The sequence below is a fragment of the Anomalospiza imberbis genome, chromosome 21 (genome assembly GCF_031753505.1).
Source record: "Anomalospiza imberbis isolate Cuckoo-Finch-1a 21T00152 chromosome 21, ASM3175350v1, whole genome shotgun sequence".
NCBI lineage: Eukaryota > Metazoa > Chordata > Aves > Passeriformes > Viduidae > Anomalospiza > Anomalospiza imberbis.
The window spans coordinates 5,751,806-5,770,152 of NC_089701.1; the positions used below are offsets into that span (position 1 = coordinate 5,751,806).

General features: G+C 43.2%; 2 protein-coding genes across 4 annotated transcripts in view; one reads left to right on the forward strand and one right to left on the reverse strand.

Moving 5' to 3' along the window:
- Positions 1-18,347, forward strand: part of BBLN (bublin coiled coil protein) — a 95,221-nt gene that overhangs the window by 64,321 nt on the left and 12,553 nt on the right. The window lies entirely within an intron of this gene.
- ODF2 (outer dense fiber of sperm tails 2) lies at positions 475-16,537 on the reverse strand. Of its 2 annotated transcripts, XM_068211340.1 has the most exons (19): positions 16,415-16,537; positions 15,155-15,271; positions 14,369-14,542; positions 12,371-12,537; positions 11,206-11,335; positions 10,771-10,902; positions 9,829-9,903; positions 9,081-9,152; positions 8,397-8,513; positions 7,336-7,521; positions 6,935-7,044; positions 6,113-6,248; positions 5,416-5,526; positions 5,133-5,237; positions 4,408-4,566; positions 3,435-3,535; positions 2,749-2,911; positions 2,315-2,440; positions 475-1,585 (listed from the first exon to the last, which is right to left on the reverse strand). In XM_068211340.1, the coding sequence occupies exons 1-19, from the start codon at positions 16,520-16,522 to the stop codon at positions 1,412-1,414; spliced, it is 2,463 nt and encodes an 820-aa protein (XP_068067441.1). In that variant the 5' UTR covers positions 16,523-16,537; the 3' UTR covers positions 475-1,411. The 2 variants fall into 2 exon arrangements, with proteins under 2 accessions (XP_068067441.1, XP_068067440.1); XM_068211339.1 differs by lacking the exons at positions 475-1,585; positions 2,315-2,440; positions 2,749-2,911; positions 3,435-3,535; positions 15,155-15,271 and having other exon boundaries at positions 4,267-4,566.

An 18,347-nucleotide genomic window follows, 5' to 3' on the forward strand; every position in this document is an offset into this window, starting at 1 on the left:
GGCCCGGCGCCGCGGGTTCGAGTCCCGGCGCCGCGGGTTCGAGTCCCGGCGCCGCGGGTTCGAGTCCCGGCGCCGGCAGCAGCGCGCTAACGCCGCGGGCCGGGAAACAGCCGCAGGTTCAACGATTCCCCAGTTATTCTGTGCTGGAGCCGCCTTGTGCTGCTTAGCCCCCGGCGCAGAAGCAGAGGGAAGGCTCCACCCGTGAGCCACAGAAATAGTTTGGAATTCAGTTGCCTGCACCAACAGCCCTGGGATGTGTTTGCTTCTCCAAATTCACACACATCTATTAAAGAGGAAATCCCCACCATAACCAATTAAAATATAGTTTATTGGTTTCTCCCCCAGCACTTCTGGGGTTTTTAAAGCGTTAAACGCGAACAATTACGGATCTTTCGAAAACTGATTCGTTTAGAAAACTTTCATGACAAATACTGCCAGTGACCACATCACACAGCATATAAATAGTATAAAAAAGAGAAAACAATAAAAACAAAGTTTATTTTTGTCCCCCTAAGAACCATTTAGTAGAATCAATAGGAAACTAGAGAGCACATGGACTTTAGAGACTTGAGATACAAAAGATCTGATTTTCCAGAAGGTGTAGAGGAATTTGATGAAGAAGTTGAATATCTCCAGCTGCTCCTAAGTTGGCTAAAGGCAAAGGAAGGATTTCACGCACCCCCAGAAATCACATGGCATTTGCACCAAGATCCCAAATGAAGTGATGCTGATTTCTTTCAAATTTAGATTGTTTTGGCTCAGTCCTGGGTGGGTATACTCATGATCAGAAAATCAGGGTAAAAGGAGTAAAGCAACATTAGCATCGCACTCACAAAAAAGGTAAGGATCAGGGAGTATACAAGAATCAAGTATAAAAAACCAAACCAAACTCATAATTTCTGGTATAAAATTGTTACAAACACTGTGGTTGTCCCGGAGATTATCTCTCATGAGTTTAGAGCCCAGGCACCTCAGTTATTTTCAGCATCACACCAACAGTATAAAATTTTTTTTTAAAAAATCCCCACATGATCTCTCCAACAGAGAAACTGAATGAGAAGTGAAGCACGAAGAGAGCTCTAACAAAAATTAACACACTCAACACACTGGCAGGTTTTAAGAGCTGAAACCATCATGACCTGACAGGAGGAAAAGGATCTTTTCCATTATATGCAAAACCACCTGGTTTTGGGGCTCAGTTTATGGTGTAACACTAACCTCCAGGACCAAACCAGCGTTGATGATACCCCACATTTTGATCAGGTGCCAACATCATTTTATTTTCTCATTCTGAAATTAAAAAATCTCCCACCAGTGACCCTGAAATGCCATCCATTTTTCTAAATCAATATGGCTTTTGAAACAAAGCTCCTTCTGTGTGCTTAAAAAAGGCGCAAGGAAAGCATTGCTTTCAGAGAAGAGAGCGAGTGTGGCTGGGGGAGCCCAGAACAACACTTTCCCTAAAAACGTTGTCGTAGGAAGACTTGAGGAACTGGACGTAGTTCTGCATGCTGCGGTTGGTGCTCTCCGACTGCTCCAGCCGATCCCGCAGGTCCTGGAGGCGGCTCTCGTATCGGCGCTCTGCCTGCACAGGGGAGCACAAACCAGGCTGAAAGGCAGCAACATTCATCCCGTTCATGTTAAACTCTTCCCCCAAAGTGCTGAGGAGAGCCAGAATTAGCACAGCAGGAGATGACATTACCATAGATGGTGCTGTGATATTTATAATTCCTGCTCGTTCCCAACTCCATTCAGCAACCCGCTGATAAAAGCAGGAGACAATGTGGCTTATCAGTTGGGCTTTTAAAACGTATTAGCTGTAGTTACCAGGAATGAAACACACCCTTTTCTGAAAAGCAACTTGACCTGATCCATCAGCTAACACAATTCCAAGCAAAACTGAAGCAAGGAAGCAAGGTAATAGGACAGGACAAAAGAAGAAATGCTTTCATCTAGAAGAGGAATTGCACTTTCTCTGATATAGGGGAAATGAAGCTGAAATCTGTCCATGATACGTGGTGCAAATCTACTTTGAACACAAGGAAAGTCTGATTCTTTTCTTACACACACGTACCTTTACACCAGGTTCATTCACATCACTGTACTCTGACTTGCCTATCACTTACTGCCCAATCCTGAACTGGTGACAGCAGACATGTCCTACATCACACATACATGGACACACACAACAGCACATCACATTCAGGCACACCTCTGCCTGACTTCAGCAGCACATCCACAGGATGATCTATGGAATTCAACTGTTGCCAAGGCACCACAAGTACAGCAAGAGTATCCCCTACAAGCCACTCACATCCTCTTTGCTCCGATGCAACTGGTTCAGCTCTGTTTTATTCCTGCTCAGCTGGGTCTCCAAATCCAACACCTTGGACTGGGCTGCCCTCTCTCTGGAGACTGCTCGTTCTCGAGCTTGTTCCACCTACACAGAACAACAACTTCGTTAAAGAGATGTCTGTGGAAGAATGTTTTTCCCCTACGCATTGCCCACAAAAGCCCTTTAAAGTTTAACTGACACATTCTCATATAAAAAGCCGCTCAGTGTTGCGCCGAGTTCAGTTCTTCAACAGTGCTGACAAACAGCACCAGCACATTACTTGTATTTCACTGAACAGGATGATTTTAATGGGTTTGCTCATAAGCTGAGAAGGCATTTTCAGCATTCGCACTGTTCCTCTTTCACAGCCTGGGTAGCTTTGGGTGAATTCACAAACATGAGGAATTACTCACTTGTTTTTTGGCATCCTCAATGGCCATCTCCAGCTGACGTGCCAGGGAGCTGCACTCACGGCTCTTCTCCTCCAGCCGCAGCTGACACTGGTGGATCGACTCCTCACGTTTTGCTATGACCTGAAGGAATTCTATGTTCTGGGCACTCGTGGACTCTAGTTTTCTAATTTAAGACAATAAGGGAAGGAAACCTATTCATTTTAAATGGAGTGTGTTTCATTCTGCCTTTTGTCAGGTCCTGACTCCTCTGGTAATAGATTCTATTCCTGCTTGAAAGGTGAGAGCCCTAGGAAACAGTTCTCCAGTCCTCAAAGCAAAATTTCAAATATTGAAGGACCTATCTACCTGCATTTTCTGAAACATTGTCACTAAAAGAAATGTATAAACATAGGTAAAAATAATGTAATATCTAGTAACCTCAGAATTGCCAGGCTAGATTGGACAAGGAGCTGGTTTCTTTGCTGTCTAAGCCATCATCCTGTCTAACAACATTCACAACAGGTGCTGCTGCAAAAGCATATAACTCTCAGTGGACAGCTACTGATTAGAGAATTTTGTGGGATAAGCAAATGCACAGAATCCTGGAGGCATGTGGGGAACTGGAACAAGACTGAAGCTGTTTCAATCCCCTGTAAAAACAATAGAAATGGAAGGTTAAAAAAGCAAGAGAGCCCAGTATTTCTAACCTTTCTAGCTCCTCCACCTTCAAGGTAAGCTGCTTTTTCTCCTCTTGGGCAGACTGATATCTGTCTCTTGTCATCTCCATTTTGTCCCCCTGGAGGTCAATCTAAAAATTACAGGAATTAATTACTGCACAGATAGTCACTACACACACACATGTCCAACCACCTAAAACATATGCAGCTCTCAGAAGGAAATATGTTCCATTCATAACTTCTGGAGAGCTTCAGAAAGGGAACCATGGATAGAAAAGAACTAAACATCCATTTTGCTGATGCTTCCAGTTACAGTCTGGGAAGGTGTAGGAAAAGTAATCTGTACTGCAAAAGAAAAGCCAGGCCCATAAATTCCTGCATGGAGAGCAGCAGCTACAAGCCAAGCACACACACAAGAACAGCAGCCACACACATGCCAGCAGCCCACAACAGCATCAGAGCCTGAAACACCCAGGAGGTTTATAATTCCAAACCAAGCAGACTAAAGTGGTCAGACAGAGATCATGTGCTGTCGTGAGGCACAGCTGTAGGTGTCATCCCTGTCTGAAATTGTCCTGCAATACCTTCACAGTCTTTCTGGGACCAAAAAACAGAAACTGGGAAAACAACCTGAAATCGGAGCGAGAAAATGGTTGGGCCGGCACCGTCACCAGAAAACTACAGGAGGGAAAGCTGACAAGAGGATGAGGTAACAGAAACAAGGGCTGGCATTAGCAAGTGCTGCCATGGCTGCTAACAAGTCCCAGAAAGATTCTGCACCAAGGTATGAGAAACCTTTCAAATATTAAGGGATGCTACCAGCAAAGCCGCTAACTTCTTGCACAAAGACATGGCACACACCTTTATTTTGCAGTGCACGTTTAATCTTTTCAGAAAGAGACGAGAACAGAGACGAAGTTTGAACCTTGCTGTGATTAGAAATTCATTCTGCTTTCATAGTTGAGGTTTGCACTGGTATGGGTGCTTTATGCCAGTTCCTTACCAGCTGACGGAGATCTGCAATCATGGCACACAGGTCTGTGCTCTTCTTCTCGTAACACATGAGCTGTTGATGGCACTCTGCCAGCTGTGTCTCAGTGTACTTTAGGATCTCAGGCAGCTTTTCCAGTTCAGAAAGCTGCTTCTGGAACTTCTCACGAGTCTGTAATCAAAGAAGAGAACATGAGGAACTTTCAAATGTTCGTAAGATCAAGACTAAAAAATTTCTAAACTTCAGTGAAGCTTTGTTAGTCCACAACCATGATGACATTGTGTGGATATTTGGCCAGTGCTGGAGTTCAAAGCCTAAGGTCTTTTCCTGCTCCAAAAACTTTTCACTTGGGATCTGGAATTCCCTATGGATGGTGTAAGAATGAGTATTTTGGATTGTGGGCTTGAATCTTACTAGAAGTACAAGCTGTGCTTCTGAGGTCAGCTGTTCCACATCAGATAATGGTGTAACCTACCTAATCCATTGTTCAAAACCATTAATTCTGCAGCATAGGACACACAAAATAATTTCTACACCTCTGAATAATGCCATATAGTCAAAAAGAAGCTGCTAAATGTTCTTTCTGCAAAACTTATTGAACAAGTCCTGAGAAAAAAACTGATGCAAAAGGCAGAGTCAAGGTAAGCATTTTATTTCCTATTTACAGCTGTTTTTCACTAGATTCAGAACACTAAGACCAATGAATGTCTATAACATGTCTTTAGAGGGATAGTTACCTCTTCAATCTCCTTGTTCATTTCATCCCTTATTGACTGGCTCTCTTTTTCACACTTCTCCAGTCTTGCTGCCATCTCATCTGCTTCCCTTTGGGCCATCTGTGCCTGGACATTCAAAAAAAGACCCCAGACTTCATCTGTTGTAAATAATTTTCAACACATGTTTGCAATGCCTCAGAGTAATTGAAACTGCCCCAGCTGGCAATAGATAAGGCATTACAGAATAAGCCACAGGGGAAGGAGAAAACACCTTTGTGCAAGGGCTGAAGGTTCTGAGACCCACCTGTGCCACGTAGTTTTCAATCAACCCTTCGTAGCTCCTGACAGAGTTCTGGAGATGTTGCAATTCCATCTGTGCTTGGTTCAGCTTGTCCTCTGTTGAAATCAGAGCAGCCTGAAAAAAAGAAAACACTTTCCATTGAGTGCTTGGAAGTATCTCCCATGTGAACTGTCTAATCTTGCCTAGACTAAGAAAATACAGTTTTGTCCACGCAAGCTGCCAAAACTTTCCAGACTTCAATAGACTGCCAAATTTGCATCAGCAGAGCACAGAGGTCTGGGATGGAAAAAAAAATGTAAGTCACCCACAAGATCACACATGGTAAAGGACAACAGTAGAAATAGGCCATTTTTTTGTTCTGGAGATTACTATTCTCTCTGTATGAGCTACAACGGCTGTTTGTTCTCTGGTCAGTAGCATGAAGGTGTAAGGACAAGATTTAAGATCCCAGCTAGACTAAACAGTAGTTGGAGATACTCCTAGCCAAAACATGGAAGAAACACAGTTCTCCCAGTATGTACACTTCCTCTGTCTCCTCCCAGCACACTGGCACTGTCTTAATCAGGTCATATGAAGTGGTTTAAACTGTACAGGAACAATGGGTGAAATTTGACTCTGTCCTCAGTGGCCAAGCAAGTTGTTATAATTCCCCCCTCTTTTCCTCCTAGCATTTCATCTTCAAACCCTTAGAGTCACTGACCTTTAGTTTTTCATTGTCTTTCTTTAAAGTACCGTTCTCTCCAGCCATTTTCTGTACTTTATCTGCCAAAGCTTCATTTTCGTCCCGTGTCTGTTCCTGGATCCTTGCCAGTTGTTCTGCCAGGTCTGCAACACGGCTGCCACCCAGAAAGAAAATTAATCCATAAGTGACAAGAAAAGTAAGACTCCTAAACTTTGAAAACTAGCTTCAGAAGCATGGCTTTTCCCTATCCTTCCACTTTCCTTCTCCAGTCATGCATGCACACCTGTCTGTTAACAATGACTATTTCGATCTTTTTATACCTTCTGGAAATTCACTGGAGTTGTCCCCCTGAAGCTCAAATGAATTGTCTCAAAGATGCACAGGATAAAGATACCCCTCTCTCAGCTCATACCTACTTACTTTTCCCTGCAGCAACACCTGTACTGCAGTGATACCAACATATTTATTTACCTTCACAACAAAACTGACATAATCTATACTACTTATCTCTTTTCATACCTTCCATTCCAGTTATTCAAAAAGATCTCAAAACAAAAATAATCTTAATTCAAAGCATTATAAAATGGCAAAAGAACAGTTTTAAGAGTCAGCAAAGCTTAAAGAGTCTGCCTTTGCTGTGCCAAGTCAGCAGCAGAAGTCGTGTGTCTCTCTATCTCTTCAAACTCTGCTCTAGCACTTAGGCAGTGCTGGTTTTGCTTGGTTATTTACAAACAATCCAATTAAAGTATTCATTTCAATGCTATTATTCAATTAAATTACCCTTGAACTTTGAACTCATCCCCACTCATGCTTCTTTCTCTGCACTGATTTTACTCTAACCTGTTCACTGTAACGACTTCCAGTTCAAGATCATCCTTCTCCTTCATTGCTTTGCTGCAGCGATTCTTCCAGGACTCAAGATTGCACTGGGCCTCAGCAACAGCACTTTCCTGTCAGACAAGGGAAATATAAGAGGGAAAAAAGTAAGGGAGAAGACAAAATCATCACTGGTGTGAGATATGCAGCCAATACACAAAGATGCCCTTAACTTAAAACGTGCAGTGAATACAGAGACAGCTGAGCAAACTGGATTTGTTCTAAACTTGGCATAAATGGGCCATGGCATCAAGACAGAAATAAATTTCATTAGCTGAGAGAAAAGACTCTCCCCAGGGCTGCTACTAGAAGTCAACAATTTAAAAGCATGACTCAAACTAGGCCTCCCCTGTTTCAGCAGGTACCTTTTCTGCTAGCTGGGCAGTCATTTTCTGCACATACTCCTCACTCCGCTCTGCCCGCTCTTTCTGTGCACGGACCGCTTTCTTCAGGGCCTCTTTATCGCTCTCTGCCTTGCACTTCAGGTCTTGCAGCTGCTCCAGAAGAAGATCCATCTCTTCCTTAGTCTGATTTTCACTGACTTCCAGATTCTGTGGAGGAACAGAACCCACCACATGGATTAATGCCCATATTACACCTGCAAATCCAAAGCAGCAACTAATTTCCTAGAAATGGTGATGAGAACCAGGCACAAATCCCCAGTGTTCAGCCTGGAGGTATCTGCAGTCATGTTTCACCTACACAATCCTGTGTAAATGCTGAAAGAGATGGCAGCATGACATCTTCCTTTTCTTCCAAGAGTCTTCCCTTCTTCTTTCATAAGCTGCTTCCTAAAATACTGATTTCTCTCCTGACCAAAATAAATACTGTTTCAACAGTCTTTTGATCTACCTGAGAAAATTCTTTTTATTGATGAAATGTTTGCTATAATAATGTTGCTTTATGCAGCTCTTACTAGAACAGATTAAAGCTCCTCTAAACTATTAACACATTTATGTGCCTTGTAACATCATCCCAACATATGCTAAATATAAAAGTCTAATCAAAATAAACCAGAGGAACGTTTTCCTCCTCATTAATACTGGAGAACAGATGAACGAGGGTGATCAAACTGGCACAGCATTTTTCCAAAAAATCAAATTAAATAGTTTCAGTTTGCCTTGATGATTGACTAAACCAAAGCCACATTTTCAATAATTATGGAGTAACTAACTTAGGAAAAAGAAAATCTAATTAATGCACATAGACCTTAAGGCTAAGATTTTGCCTCATGCCACAAAAGTGAAAAGATTTCTCTTTTCTTACTTAATTTGTAATTCATGCTGTGTGTTAATGCCATAAACATCACCAGCCAATATTTCTGTCAACCAGACACTTTAAGAAGCTTCTGCTACTCCCCTTGTGAGCGAATTCAGTCCATGGGAGCAAAGGAAGAGACAATCCCCAGGGAGCAGTGCAGACATACCCGCATCTGTGTGGCCAGACGGTTGTTCTCAGCTTCTCTGCTCCGCAGCTGGGCTTGTAAATGGGCTTTCACAGACTCCAAGGATCTGGCGAGTTCAAATGCTTTCTTTGCCTGTTCCTAGATAAGCAGGAACAAGACAAACATGTTTTTACTCAACAAGCTAATAGAAGGAACACTTTATAATATGCAGTAGTAATCTCAGATTTCTTCACTGAATGATCTCCAGCCACCTCCAGATGGACCCTCAGAGCTCTTCTAGTCCAACAAAAAGGCACCAAATGAGCAGCCATTTATGTTACAACACATGTGAATGACTGGCCTGAAAGGTATATTCTAGAGCAAAATATCCTCGTATCTGATCTCTTCCACTGCATTCCCCCTTTACTTCCTAAACTAAGGAACAGATTGAAATTTGCCATTGGAAACAAACAGGACCTTAAACAGAATGGCAATTCAGTGCCCAAGCAAAGAGAATTCTACCCATCCATCCTTGTCACAGGTGTCTTATTAGCAGAATATGGAACCCACAATGGTGTGGGTATTCCTATCTGCTTAGTTTTATAAGCAAGCCAGTCATCTGATCTCCAAACAGCTGTCTGCAAACAACCTCATCTTTTGGACTGCCTGTGGTTTTACAGAACTGGAAAGTAGAAAATAGAGGGAAAAACAGAAAAACAAAATTACCTTTTCTGCCACTATCTGAAGTGTGAGAGTTTCCACTTCCTTTTCTTTTCCCTGAAGCCTGATCTGAAGTTGCTGGGAAAACAAACAGCACGCAGATGTTCAGGAACAAACACATTTAGGATGGCAGGTGGAAGGCAAGAGGTGTAACTGCCTCCCTGTCAAGACCACCTGATCTGTGGCACGGTCCGTCATCCGCAACAACAGCATCCCCAGAAAAACAGGATGCATTCTACTCAAGCAGGAAGCAAAAGGGATACACATACATTTGTGCAACAGGGCACAGGATATCCAGTCAGGACCATATACACTCCACAGACTAACAAGGGCATTTACCTATGTCACACAGCAAGTTTTGTAGCTTCTGCAAATGCAAGAACTCTTGTCTCAGTTTACAGAGAAGGAAATGAACAAAAACTGGCACAAGGTAACTCATTCAGTGACAGAGCCCAATACACAGAATTATTCCCCATATTTCTAAGGCAATGAAAAGCCCCCATATTTCAAAGGCAATGAAAATCTAAGCCCCCATATTTCAAAGGCAATGAAAATCTACCCACTTTTAAATGCAGGTTGCTAACCAGAGGAGCAATGTAGTGGCTCTGATTACCACAAAAGCTCAGATAATTACTTTATTGACTTAAAAGGCACTAGAGTAAGATTTGACAGCAGAATATAAAACAAAGTAGGACTTGTCATTTTAGATCTTCCTGCTGCTTCATTAAAAAATGAGAAATTGTGGTTTGCTTACCATGTTCTCTGCATCTGAGTCAGCCAGCCTTTTCAGCAGCATTGCTTGCCGATCCATGACCTTCTGGGTATCTTTCTACAAAATAAATGCATGAGAAAAATTGTTAACTAAAAAGTCAGTTTTATACAGGTTCTTTAAATGGAACTGGGAAAATCAACTATTTCCTCCCAGTTGCAGCAGCAATTCTTAGAAGATATACAGAAACATCGCATTTGCTAAATATTTCACATATCGTTACCCATCTTAGAAAGCTCTTCCACTTCCCAGTCGAAGATTAAAATAAAAAGCATGATGGCAATGTAAGATCATTCTGAACTCTCCCACTACTCAGGGAAAGTCATGTGGAAGAATTCAGACCTTTTATCCAACCTCACTGATGGCTGAGGTAACTGTTACCACCAGCCTGCTTTTGCTGAAATGGAATATAAACTACAGAAAAAAATAGAAATTTTGTTTTTCTATTGCTCTTATGAACAATAGAGAATGGTTCATAATTGGAATTGTTTCCAATTTCTCTGTTGTTGCCCTCAGAGCCTACAAAATCAAAGTGCTGAATATCCATAGGCTCCCATTAGCTGAGGCCATATCAAGTCCTCAGACTCCAGCAATCCAAGCGCAGCAGCAGCGTTTGAGACCAGCAGGATCAACAGATACAGCCATATCCAGAGGAGACAGCTGGCAACACAGCAGGGCCTGAACCTTTTAATGCAGTCAAACACTCAGGGGCTCTATCATCCTCAGAGCAGAAAAGCCAGTCTATGAATTAGGCAGAGATAAAGAAAAAAATCCAAATAAAAACTATCCAACATTTATGGGTTGACAGGGTCTACCTGCAGGGCTGGGAAAAAGAGTTGAAAGATTTCAAACTCAAAATTCCCCTCCAGCCTACGAGACAACACAGCCTCCTGTAATCAGCCAGGTTCCATACCCAGCAGTTCTCACCTCCCGAGACTGATGCTCTGCAAGAAGTTCTCGGAGTGTCCGGTTGGTTTCTTCAAAGGTGCTCAATTTCTGGAGCAGAAGCTCTTTTTGTCTTGTAAGAGCATTTATATCTGTGCTGCTCGTGTGTTTCTCCTGAAGGAAAAACATTAAACAAAGAAAGAAACAAAAATAAACAAAGGAATGAGGAAAAACAAAACACAACAACTCAAACAAAACCCACAAAACATAAACAAAAGGATTTAATTGTTCACTTCTGTGCAGAAGGTAACTGGAAGTAAATACCCCACTTTAAAACCAAACCAGCAAACACCTTAAGGATCTTAAATCCCTCCACTTTTCCTTAGGTTTTGATGGATTAACAACCATATAATTACTTTTTAAGACAGCCATGTAACAGGACAACGTAGTGAAGGCAAGAACTAAAAGGACACCTACAATGTTGAGTCTCCCAATGGTATTTTTCAGAGCATGGATCTGTCTGGCAGCTGCTGCTCCATCCCTTTCTGCTTCATTCAGCTTGGCCATCAAACTCTCCTTCTCCTGCTGCAAGCACTTCTTCTGTAGCCTGCAAGGAGAATTCAGCCATCAGAGAAACAAGAAGCTTTGGCAGCTGTACCAGCCACTATTAATATGGAGTTGACTGGGTTAAAATTCATAAAAAGCTCAAATCAGAGAATAAAAAGCTTTAAATGAAAACTGCTTAAGATTTACCCTCTTTCAGTGTGGAAGCTGTTTTGAGAAAAGGCAGTAAAAGGCAGTAAGCAGACACCAGGAGCTTGCTAAGATCACAGCTATGAATTTTAGAGGGGGCAAATCAGGCATAGACCAAAAGTGAACACACTGCTAAACCCAAAACACAATGCTGTGCTTTTCCTGGGCACTTATGCCACACCAGAAATAAGACTCCAAATGGCCAAACAAAAAACAGAAGAGCACACCACAATATACAGCTCAATGTTTTTAGCCAGCACTTGTAATATCAGAAGCATTCACAGAGTTTTCTGAAAAAGGAATACAAAATATTAACTTCCAAGTGATATTTCTTACGGAAAATTAAAACTAACTCTCCTAAAACACTAACGTCCCCCTGGAGACACAAACTTCACTAATGCTTTAGACACAAAGCAGATGAAAAAATGTCAGACTTGCAGACCTTCAGGATCACCAAGAAAAAAGCCCATGGTTCAGTCCTCTCAGGGGCTGTCACTCCTGGCTCTGTATTATTTTTATAAATGTAAAAAATTCTCCTCTAGTTTTCAGCCCCACATTTATTCATTTATTGCTCTATCAATAACATCACAATTCAAGCAGAATCCCTTAATCTTCAAAATACTAATTGCAGAGCCAGGCTGACCCTCCACACAAGCCAACTGGTCTCAGGTTCCTCTCAAAGGAGGGATTTTTTTCCATTCCAAACATCATGTTAGAGCCTTTCTCTGCAGCTATTGCAAACTATAGCCCCCTTCTAAAAGGTGACAAAAAATCCAAATGCATCACTTCATCAGCAGCAGCTATAACCTCAAATCATGTCAGCAGTAAAGGAGGGAGGTGCCTGTGAATATCACTAGGGCAGGAACAGTGAGAAGTGAAGCTTTCTTACACAGTCAGGTCCTTCTCCTCCTTTATGCGCTCAATGTTGCGCCGGAGCCGCGTGTTCTCATTCTCTGTTTCTACCAGCTCCTGTGTCACCTCATTCAGTTCTTCCTTCTGCTCCTCCAGGAGACGCTTTGTGATTTCCTCCTGTTCCTCCATTTGCTGCATCTTGACCTGAACATATTGGAATAAAACTTAAACCAGGGGCTTTGGAAGTGATACACAGAATCCACATCCCAAATCAGTGAACCATTCATAGTCAATTAACTTATTGAAAGTATAAAAAAAATGAAGTATCTCCTCCCAGGACATGAGGGAATGGCCTCAAGCTGTGTCAGGGCATATTCAGGCTGGACATCAGGAGGAATTTCTTTACGGAAAGCGTTGTCAAGTATTGGAAAGGGCTGCCCAAGGAGGTGGTGGAGTCACCATCCCTGGAGGTGTTCAAGGAACAACTGGACATGGCACTCAGTGCTATGATTTATTTAACAAAGTGATGATGGACTAAAGGTTGGATTCAGTGATCCTGGATGTCTTTTCCAACCATTAACAAGTCCAAGTGTCTGCACATTTGCCACAACAACCCCCTGCAGTGCTACAGGCTAGGGGCTGAGTGGCTGGACAGTGGCCAGGCAGAAAAGGAGCTGGGGGTACTGGTCGACAGCCAACTGAACATGAGCCAGCAGTGTGGCCTGGTGGCCAAGAAGGCCAGTAGCATCCTGGCCTGTATCAGGATAGTGCGGCCAGCAGAACCAGGGAAGTCATTCTTCCCCAATGGCAGTGGTGAGGCTGCACCTGGAGTGCTGTGTCCAGTTCTGGGCCCCTCAGTTTAGGAAGGACGTTGAGAAGCTCAAACACAAGGCTGGTGAAGGGCCTGGAGCACAAGCCCTATGAAGAACAACTGAGGGAGCTGGGGTTGCTTAGCCTGGAGAAAAGGAGACTCAGGGGTGACCTCATCATTTGCTACAACTCCCTGAAAGGTGGGTGTAGCCAGGTGGGGGTTGGTCTCTTCTCCCAGGCAACCACTGACAGAAGAGAGGACACCGTCTCAAGCTGCACCAGGGGAAGTTTAGGTTAGACATCAGGAAACAATTATTCACTGAAAGAGTGATTGGGCATTGGATAGTCTGCCCAGGGAGGTGGTGGATTTACCATCCCTGGACCCCTGGATGTTTAAAAAAAAGCCTGGACGTGGTACTCAGTGCCATGGTTTAGTTGATGAGGAGGTGTTAAGGTCATAGGTTGGACTTGATGATCTCAGAGGTCTTTCCAACCTAATTCATCCTGTGATTCTTAATGATTCTGTGGTTCTAAAGTTGATTTTTGCTTTATAATAATGCAAGTAATTCCATTAAATTTTGTAGCATAAATAAAATGGAAAATGCTTGATGTAGGAATCTACTTGACTCAAATCCTATTCTTGTTCACTGATTTGATATCCATGTAGTTTTGAGTAAAATAATAATACAGAATTTGCTACTCTGAGTGTTAACTCAAAGTTAGAAATGCAGTTTATGCCCATCATGATGCATCTTATTAGAGTTGGGAACATCTCCCACATATTTTTTAAGTGGTGTCAAGTAAACAAGAGCCTATTTATCTGGAAAACACAACATCACTGGGTTGCACATTTTTGAAACTGAATCTGAATAAACAATATCATTGAACAAAGGGATTTCTTGACAATAAAACATCAGTGCATTGTATTACTCCCTTCTGGAGTCATCAGTTTTCAGATTTTGGGCTTGACCAGGAGAGATTATTTGGAAACTAAAGCACAGCAATACCTTATTAAATTAATAATATTTTGAAATGTTTCATAATGTGGCTTAGTGAAGTTCTCACCAGGGCAGTTCAACTACTCTAAACAATTCAGATTGATTTTCAAGCAAGCTACCAACAGCCTGGGTAGTCTTCCATTGCACCAAGACCTGCCTCCAGCCCCCTCTTGTCAAAGGATCAGCTACAAAGCCCCAGTCAGCAGGTCTTTCCACTGTCTCCTCACCTCTTTCTTCAGTGTTCCCACCATATTCATCAGGCTGTCTATCTTCTTTTCATATTTGTTAATTTTGCAGCAAGCGGGATCATCGTCATCCGTGGAGAGGTCACTGAGGCGCAGTACTGACTGCATCCTGTCAGACTCAACATTAGGTGTAGCTTCCAGGCGTTCACTTGATTCCTGTCAGGGAACAAAGGGTGTAATTTTTTTAGTATAACATTATAAATAGTATTCTAACATTGCCAAAAAACAGACATTGGGTCACATCACTGCAGCAAGGCTAGGAAAGAAAAAAAAACATTGTTTACAAACAGCTCTTCTGTTTCCATCTGGGGAAGGTCAAGAATGCAGAAAGACTACAATGAAAAAGAAGAAAAACTAATCAAAGCTCAAATCGTCATCTAGGAAGTGTCAGGAATACAACAGGCAAAACTATTGAACCATGAGAAAGAAAATATGATGCAATGCTACATCAGTGCTCCATGCTTTGGAAGACACTGAGACCAGCAGTCCCTTGCTGAGCCTCCAGATGAGATATTGAAGTGCACCAGTAAATTACAATAAAAGAAATAAATGTACCTGGCTTCTAGAGACAGGCATGGCCACAGGCTGTTTATGAATTCTCAGTTTTTCTACATTAAAAAGTGAAAAAGATTTTCAGAAGACACTTCAAACAGATGGCAGGGGACAGTAGCCTTCTTTCGGATCTGCCCAACTCTCTCACTACACAACTGCTCTCTTCCTCCTTGGCTAAACCTCAAAGTTTGTTTTAAAGAGCAAAATCAGCTGTACCTCCCATTTCAAGATGGTATCACGAGTACTTGTTTTGCCTGGGGGTATCCAAGGGGCCTTAGTTTTCACCCGCACAGCGCGCACACCATCCCCTTTAGATTTCTGTTTGTGCTTTTGCTAAAGAAAGAGAAAATAAAATCAATTACAGACCCTTAAAGAACCATTTCCAATTTTTAGTGCTGCAAAACTAAATGAAAGATCATTCATACAGAACTATCAGTAGTGCTTCACAGGATGCATCAGGTGAGATGAGGCAGCAGCCATCAAAGGAAGCTGGCACCAGCTAGAAGGAAAGGTTATTGCACACTCAGCTGACGGGATGGCTGGATGTAGGACCTGACAGATCCCTGGGAGATCCCTTCTCCATCCCAGATTCACCTCGCAAAAAAGAAGCTATATCATTTGATACCATGACCGATTTTGGGAAGCCCTGGAAGCGTTTTCCCTACTCTGTAGTCAACTAGAAGTTCCACATTTATTTGTATTGAACTTGAGCTGCTCTAACTCAAGGAGAGTTAAAGTGTTTTTGCACAATTCAAACCTTAGAGAAAAATCAGATGCTGTAAACATTCCCTACTGGCAATTAATTCATAGGACTCATTATTTTCACTGTCATTCCATCCCATTATGAAATTTGCCATTAGCAACAAACACAGAATTAATAGAAGACTTAGAACAGGATGTCTGTAGATAAGGAAGAATGAAATAGCAACTTCCATCAACTTTTTAGAACAACTTTCCATAAATATCCAGCAACAAAAGAGGATTCAGCCCCAAGTATAGCTAGAACCTCAGCTTCAGTTTTGCCTTGTGCCTCCTGTGGATAAGGCTGGGAAGAGATCTTCTTGGCTGCAGACCTCAGTGGACAGAGAAGGTCCTTCATGTCAGAAGGTGGTTTGAATCAAGATGCTACTTGAAATGCCTAAGTACTACCTCTCCTCAAAGCTTTCCTCCAAAAATAGATATGAAGCCAAATACAAAACATTATCAGGACACAGACATAAGAAATAAAAGGGAAAAAATCCTCCAAATGATATCACATTGGAAGCAACATTTCTCACATGAGCATGAAAAGCAATTCAAAATCATCTTTCAACAAATCAACATAGCAAATGTGCCACTGCAAATTCACCACTGAATATGAAATGAAGTCTCACAGCTCTAATACGACAGTAGAACAGACCTGGAAGATTTTGTGATGCTTCTAGGGCCATTCACCTTCTCTGCAGCTCTTACAAGCAACCAGGTACACACTCCTACCTGGCATTTTGCAGGTGTGGTTTTCTGCCCCTTTTTAATATGGACATGGACAGGGGTGTTTTCATCCACATGGACGTGCAAAGGGGGAGATGAGGAACGGTTCTTCATGGCTGTTCTCCCACAAACGGGAAAGAAAATACAATGAAGGGAAACCTGTGAATAAGGAAACTGGAAATAACAACATTTCCTTCAGTGTTCAGAGAGAAACAGTGGCCAGCCTTGGTTAACATTTTGAGCTTTTTATCAGTAGCATCTGCCATTTTGAACTCCACACTATTCTTCTGTAAAGCCAGGCAGGAATAACACAAATAATTCCTCTGCTTCCAGTATTTTCTGCTTTTAGCCTGGTTACTGAAGATCAAACACAGCTGGATCAATATCAGGTGTCTGTAAGAATCATTGAAGTTCAAAGTCTTGCAGCAACTGAGCAAATCAAGGGTTCCCATAACCAACAAAATCTGATTACAAAGAGAAATTTGAAGCAGGGAGAAGAGGAGAATTAATTGAACAGTTAAGAAAAACCATGAGGAAATCATCAGACCAATCCATCCTAGAACCCTGAACCTGTATGCTCCTTCATATGTGCTTAATGTTGAGCATCTTTTTTAAGCAGAAATTCTTAAAAGCCATTGCATCACAGCATTTTTTTAATCGCCACAGAAACGCATAACCATAACCTGACACAACACAGAAAAGCCTAGAGACACAAGGTTCAGGTCATCATCTTGGAGCCTCAGTTGATGCAAAGGTATAACACAATTGCAAATCTTACACAAAGCCACCAGCAGCACTATCTGATTCTGGTAGAAAGGATATTGTCAGCCTAGGTAATGTTACTTACAGTTACTTTCAAGCTTTTGACACAAGCTTTCCTGGACACAGTCTTGGGTGTAGAGGAATGTTCTTCTTTGACAGAGGAGATGTACCTGATACAGAAATAATAAAATTATTTAGAGGAAAAGGTGCCAATTTCTGAACATCCTCTTCCTTTTGATTTAAGAAAATATCAAGGCTCAAACATATCAAGTGCAAGAACCTAAACAATAAAAGTTGGTGTGCCCTAGTTTTCTCTATAAAGCAGAGGATGAGGGAAGGACAGATATTCCTAATATACTGACAGCGGAAATTGTTTTAAACAGTGGAAACGTTTTGTACAATTATATGATGGCGCTATTTACTTACAAACTTTCAAATTCGAGCTGCAATTTTAAAGGAACACAGCAGTACTTCCTTTACTTCAGGAAGAGGACAGGCACTGACAGAGCCTTCGAGTCACCACGATTTCCATGGAAACTGTGGTCACCTCAGGCTGGCAGAGACGCGGTCTGTGGGCCGTGAGCTGCTCGCAGCCCTGAGCAGGGCAGGGCCCGGCAGCTCCCAACGCCCGCCCGCACCGCGCCGTTATCCCGAGCCGCCAGGAAGGAGCCCGACAGGCCGGGAAGAAGGAATAACTCCCGGGAATCGGGCCTCACCCACACGGTGAGCGGACACACAAACGCTGAGGAGACACCCTCCGAGGCAAGGGAACGCCCACACGGCGAGGGGACACCCCGCAGGGCGAGCCCCCCCGCCCGGCGCGGCGCTGCCCTCCGCAGGCCCGGCGCTCTCACCAGGTACGCGGGGGGCGCAGCCACTTCAGCTCCCCATCAGCGCGGCGAGCGGAGCAGGGACGGCCGTGGGCCGAGCTCTGACCACCCTGCCCGCACCAGGGACAGAAGGAGCGGCCGCAGGCTCCCGGCCGCCGTCGCCGGCGCGCCGCCCGCGGCTCCACCATTGGGTGATTCGAACGGGGCTGAGCGGTGGAACCGCCCCCGGTGGAACCGCCGCTCCGTGCGGCCGGGCTCGAGCGGCAGAGCCGCCGCCCCGGGGCCCCGGGCACCCGCGGCCGCGCAGACTGCGGCACCGCGCCCTCGGGAGCGGCTGCTCATCCCTA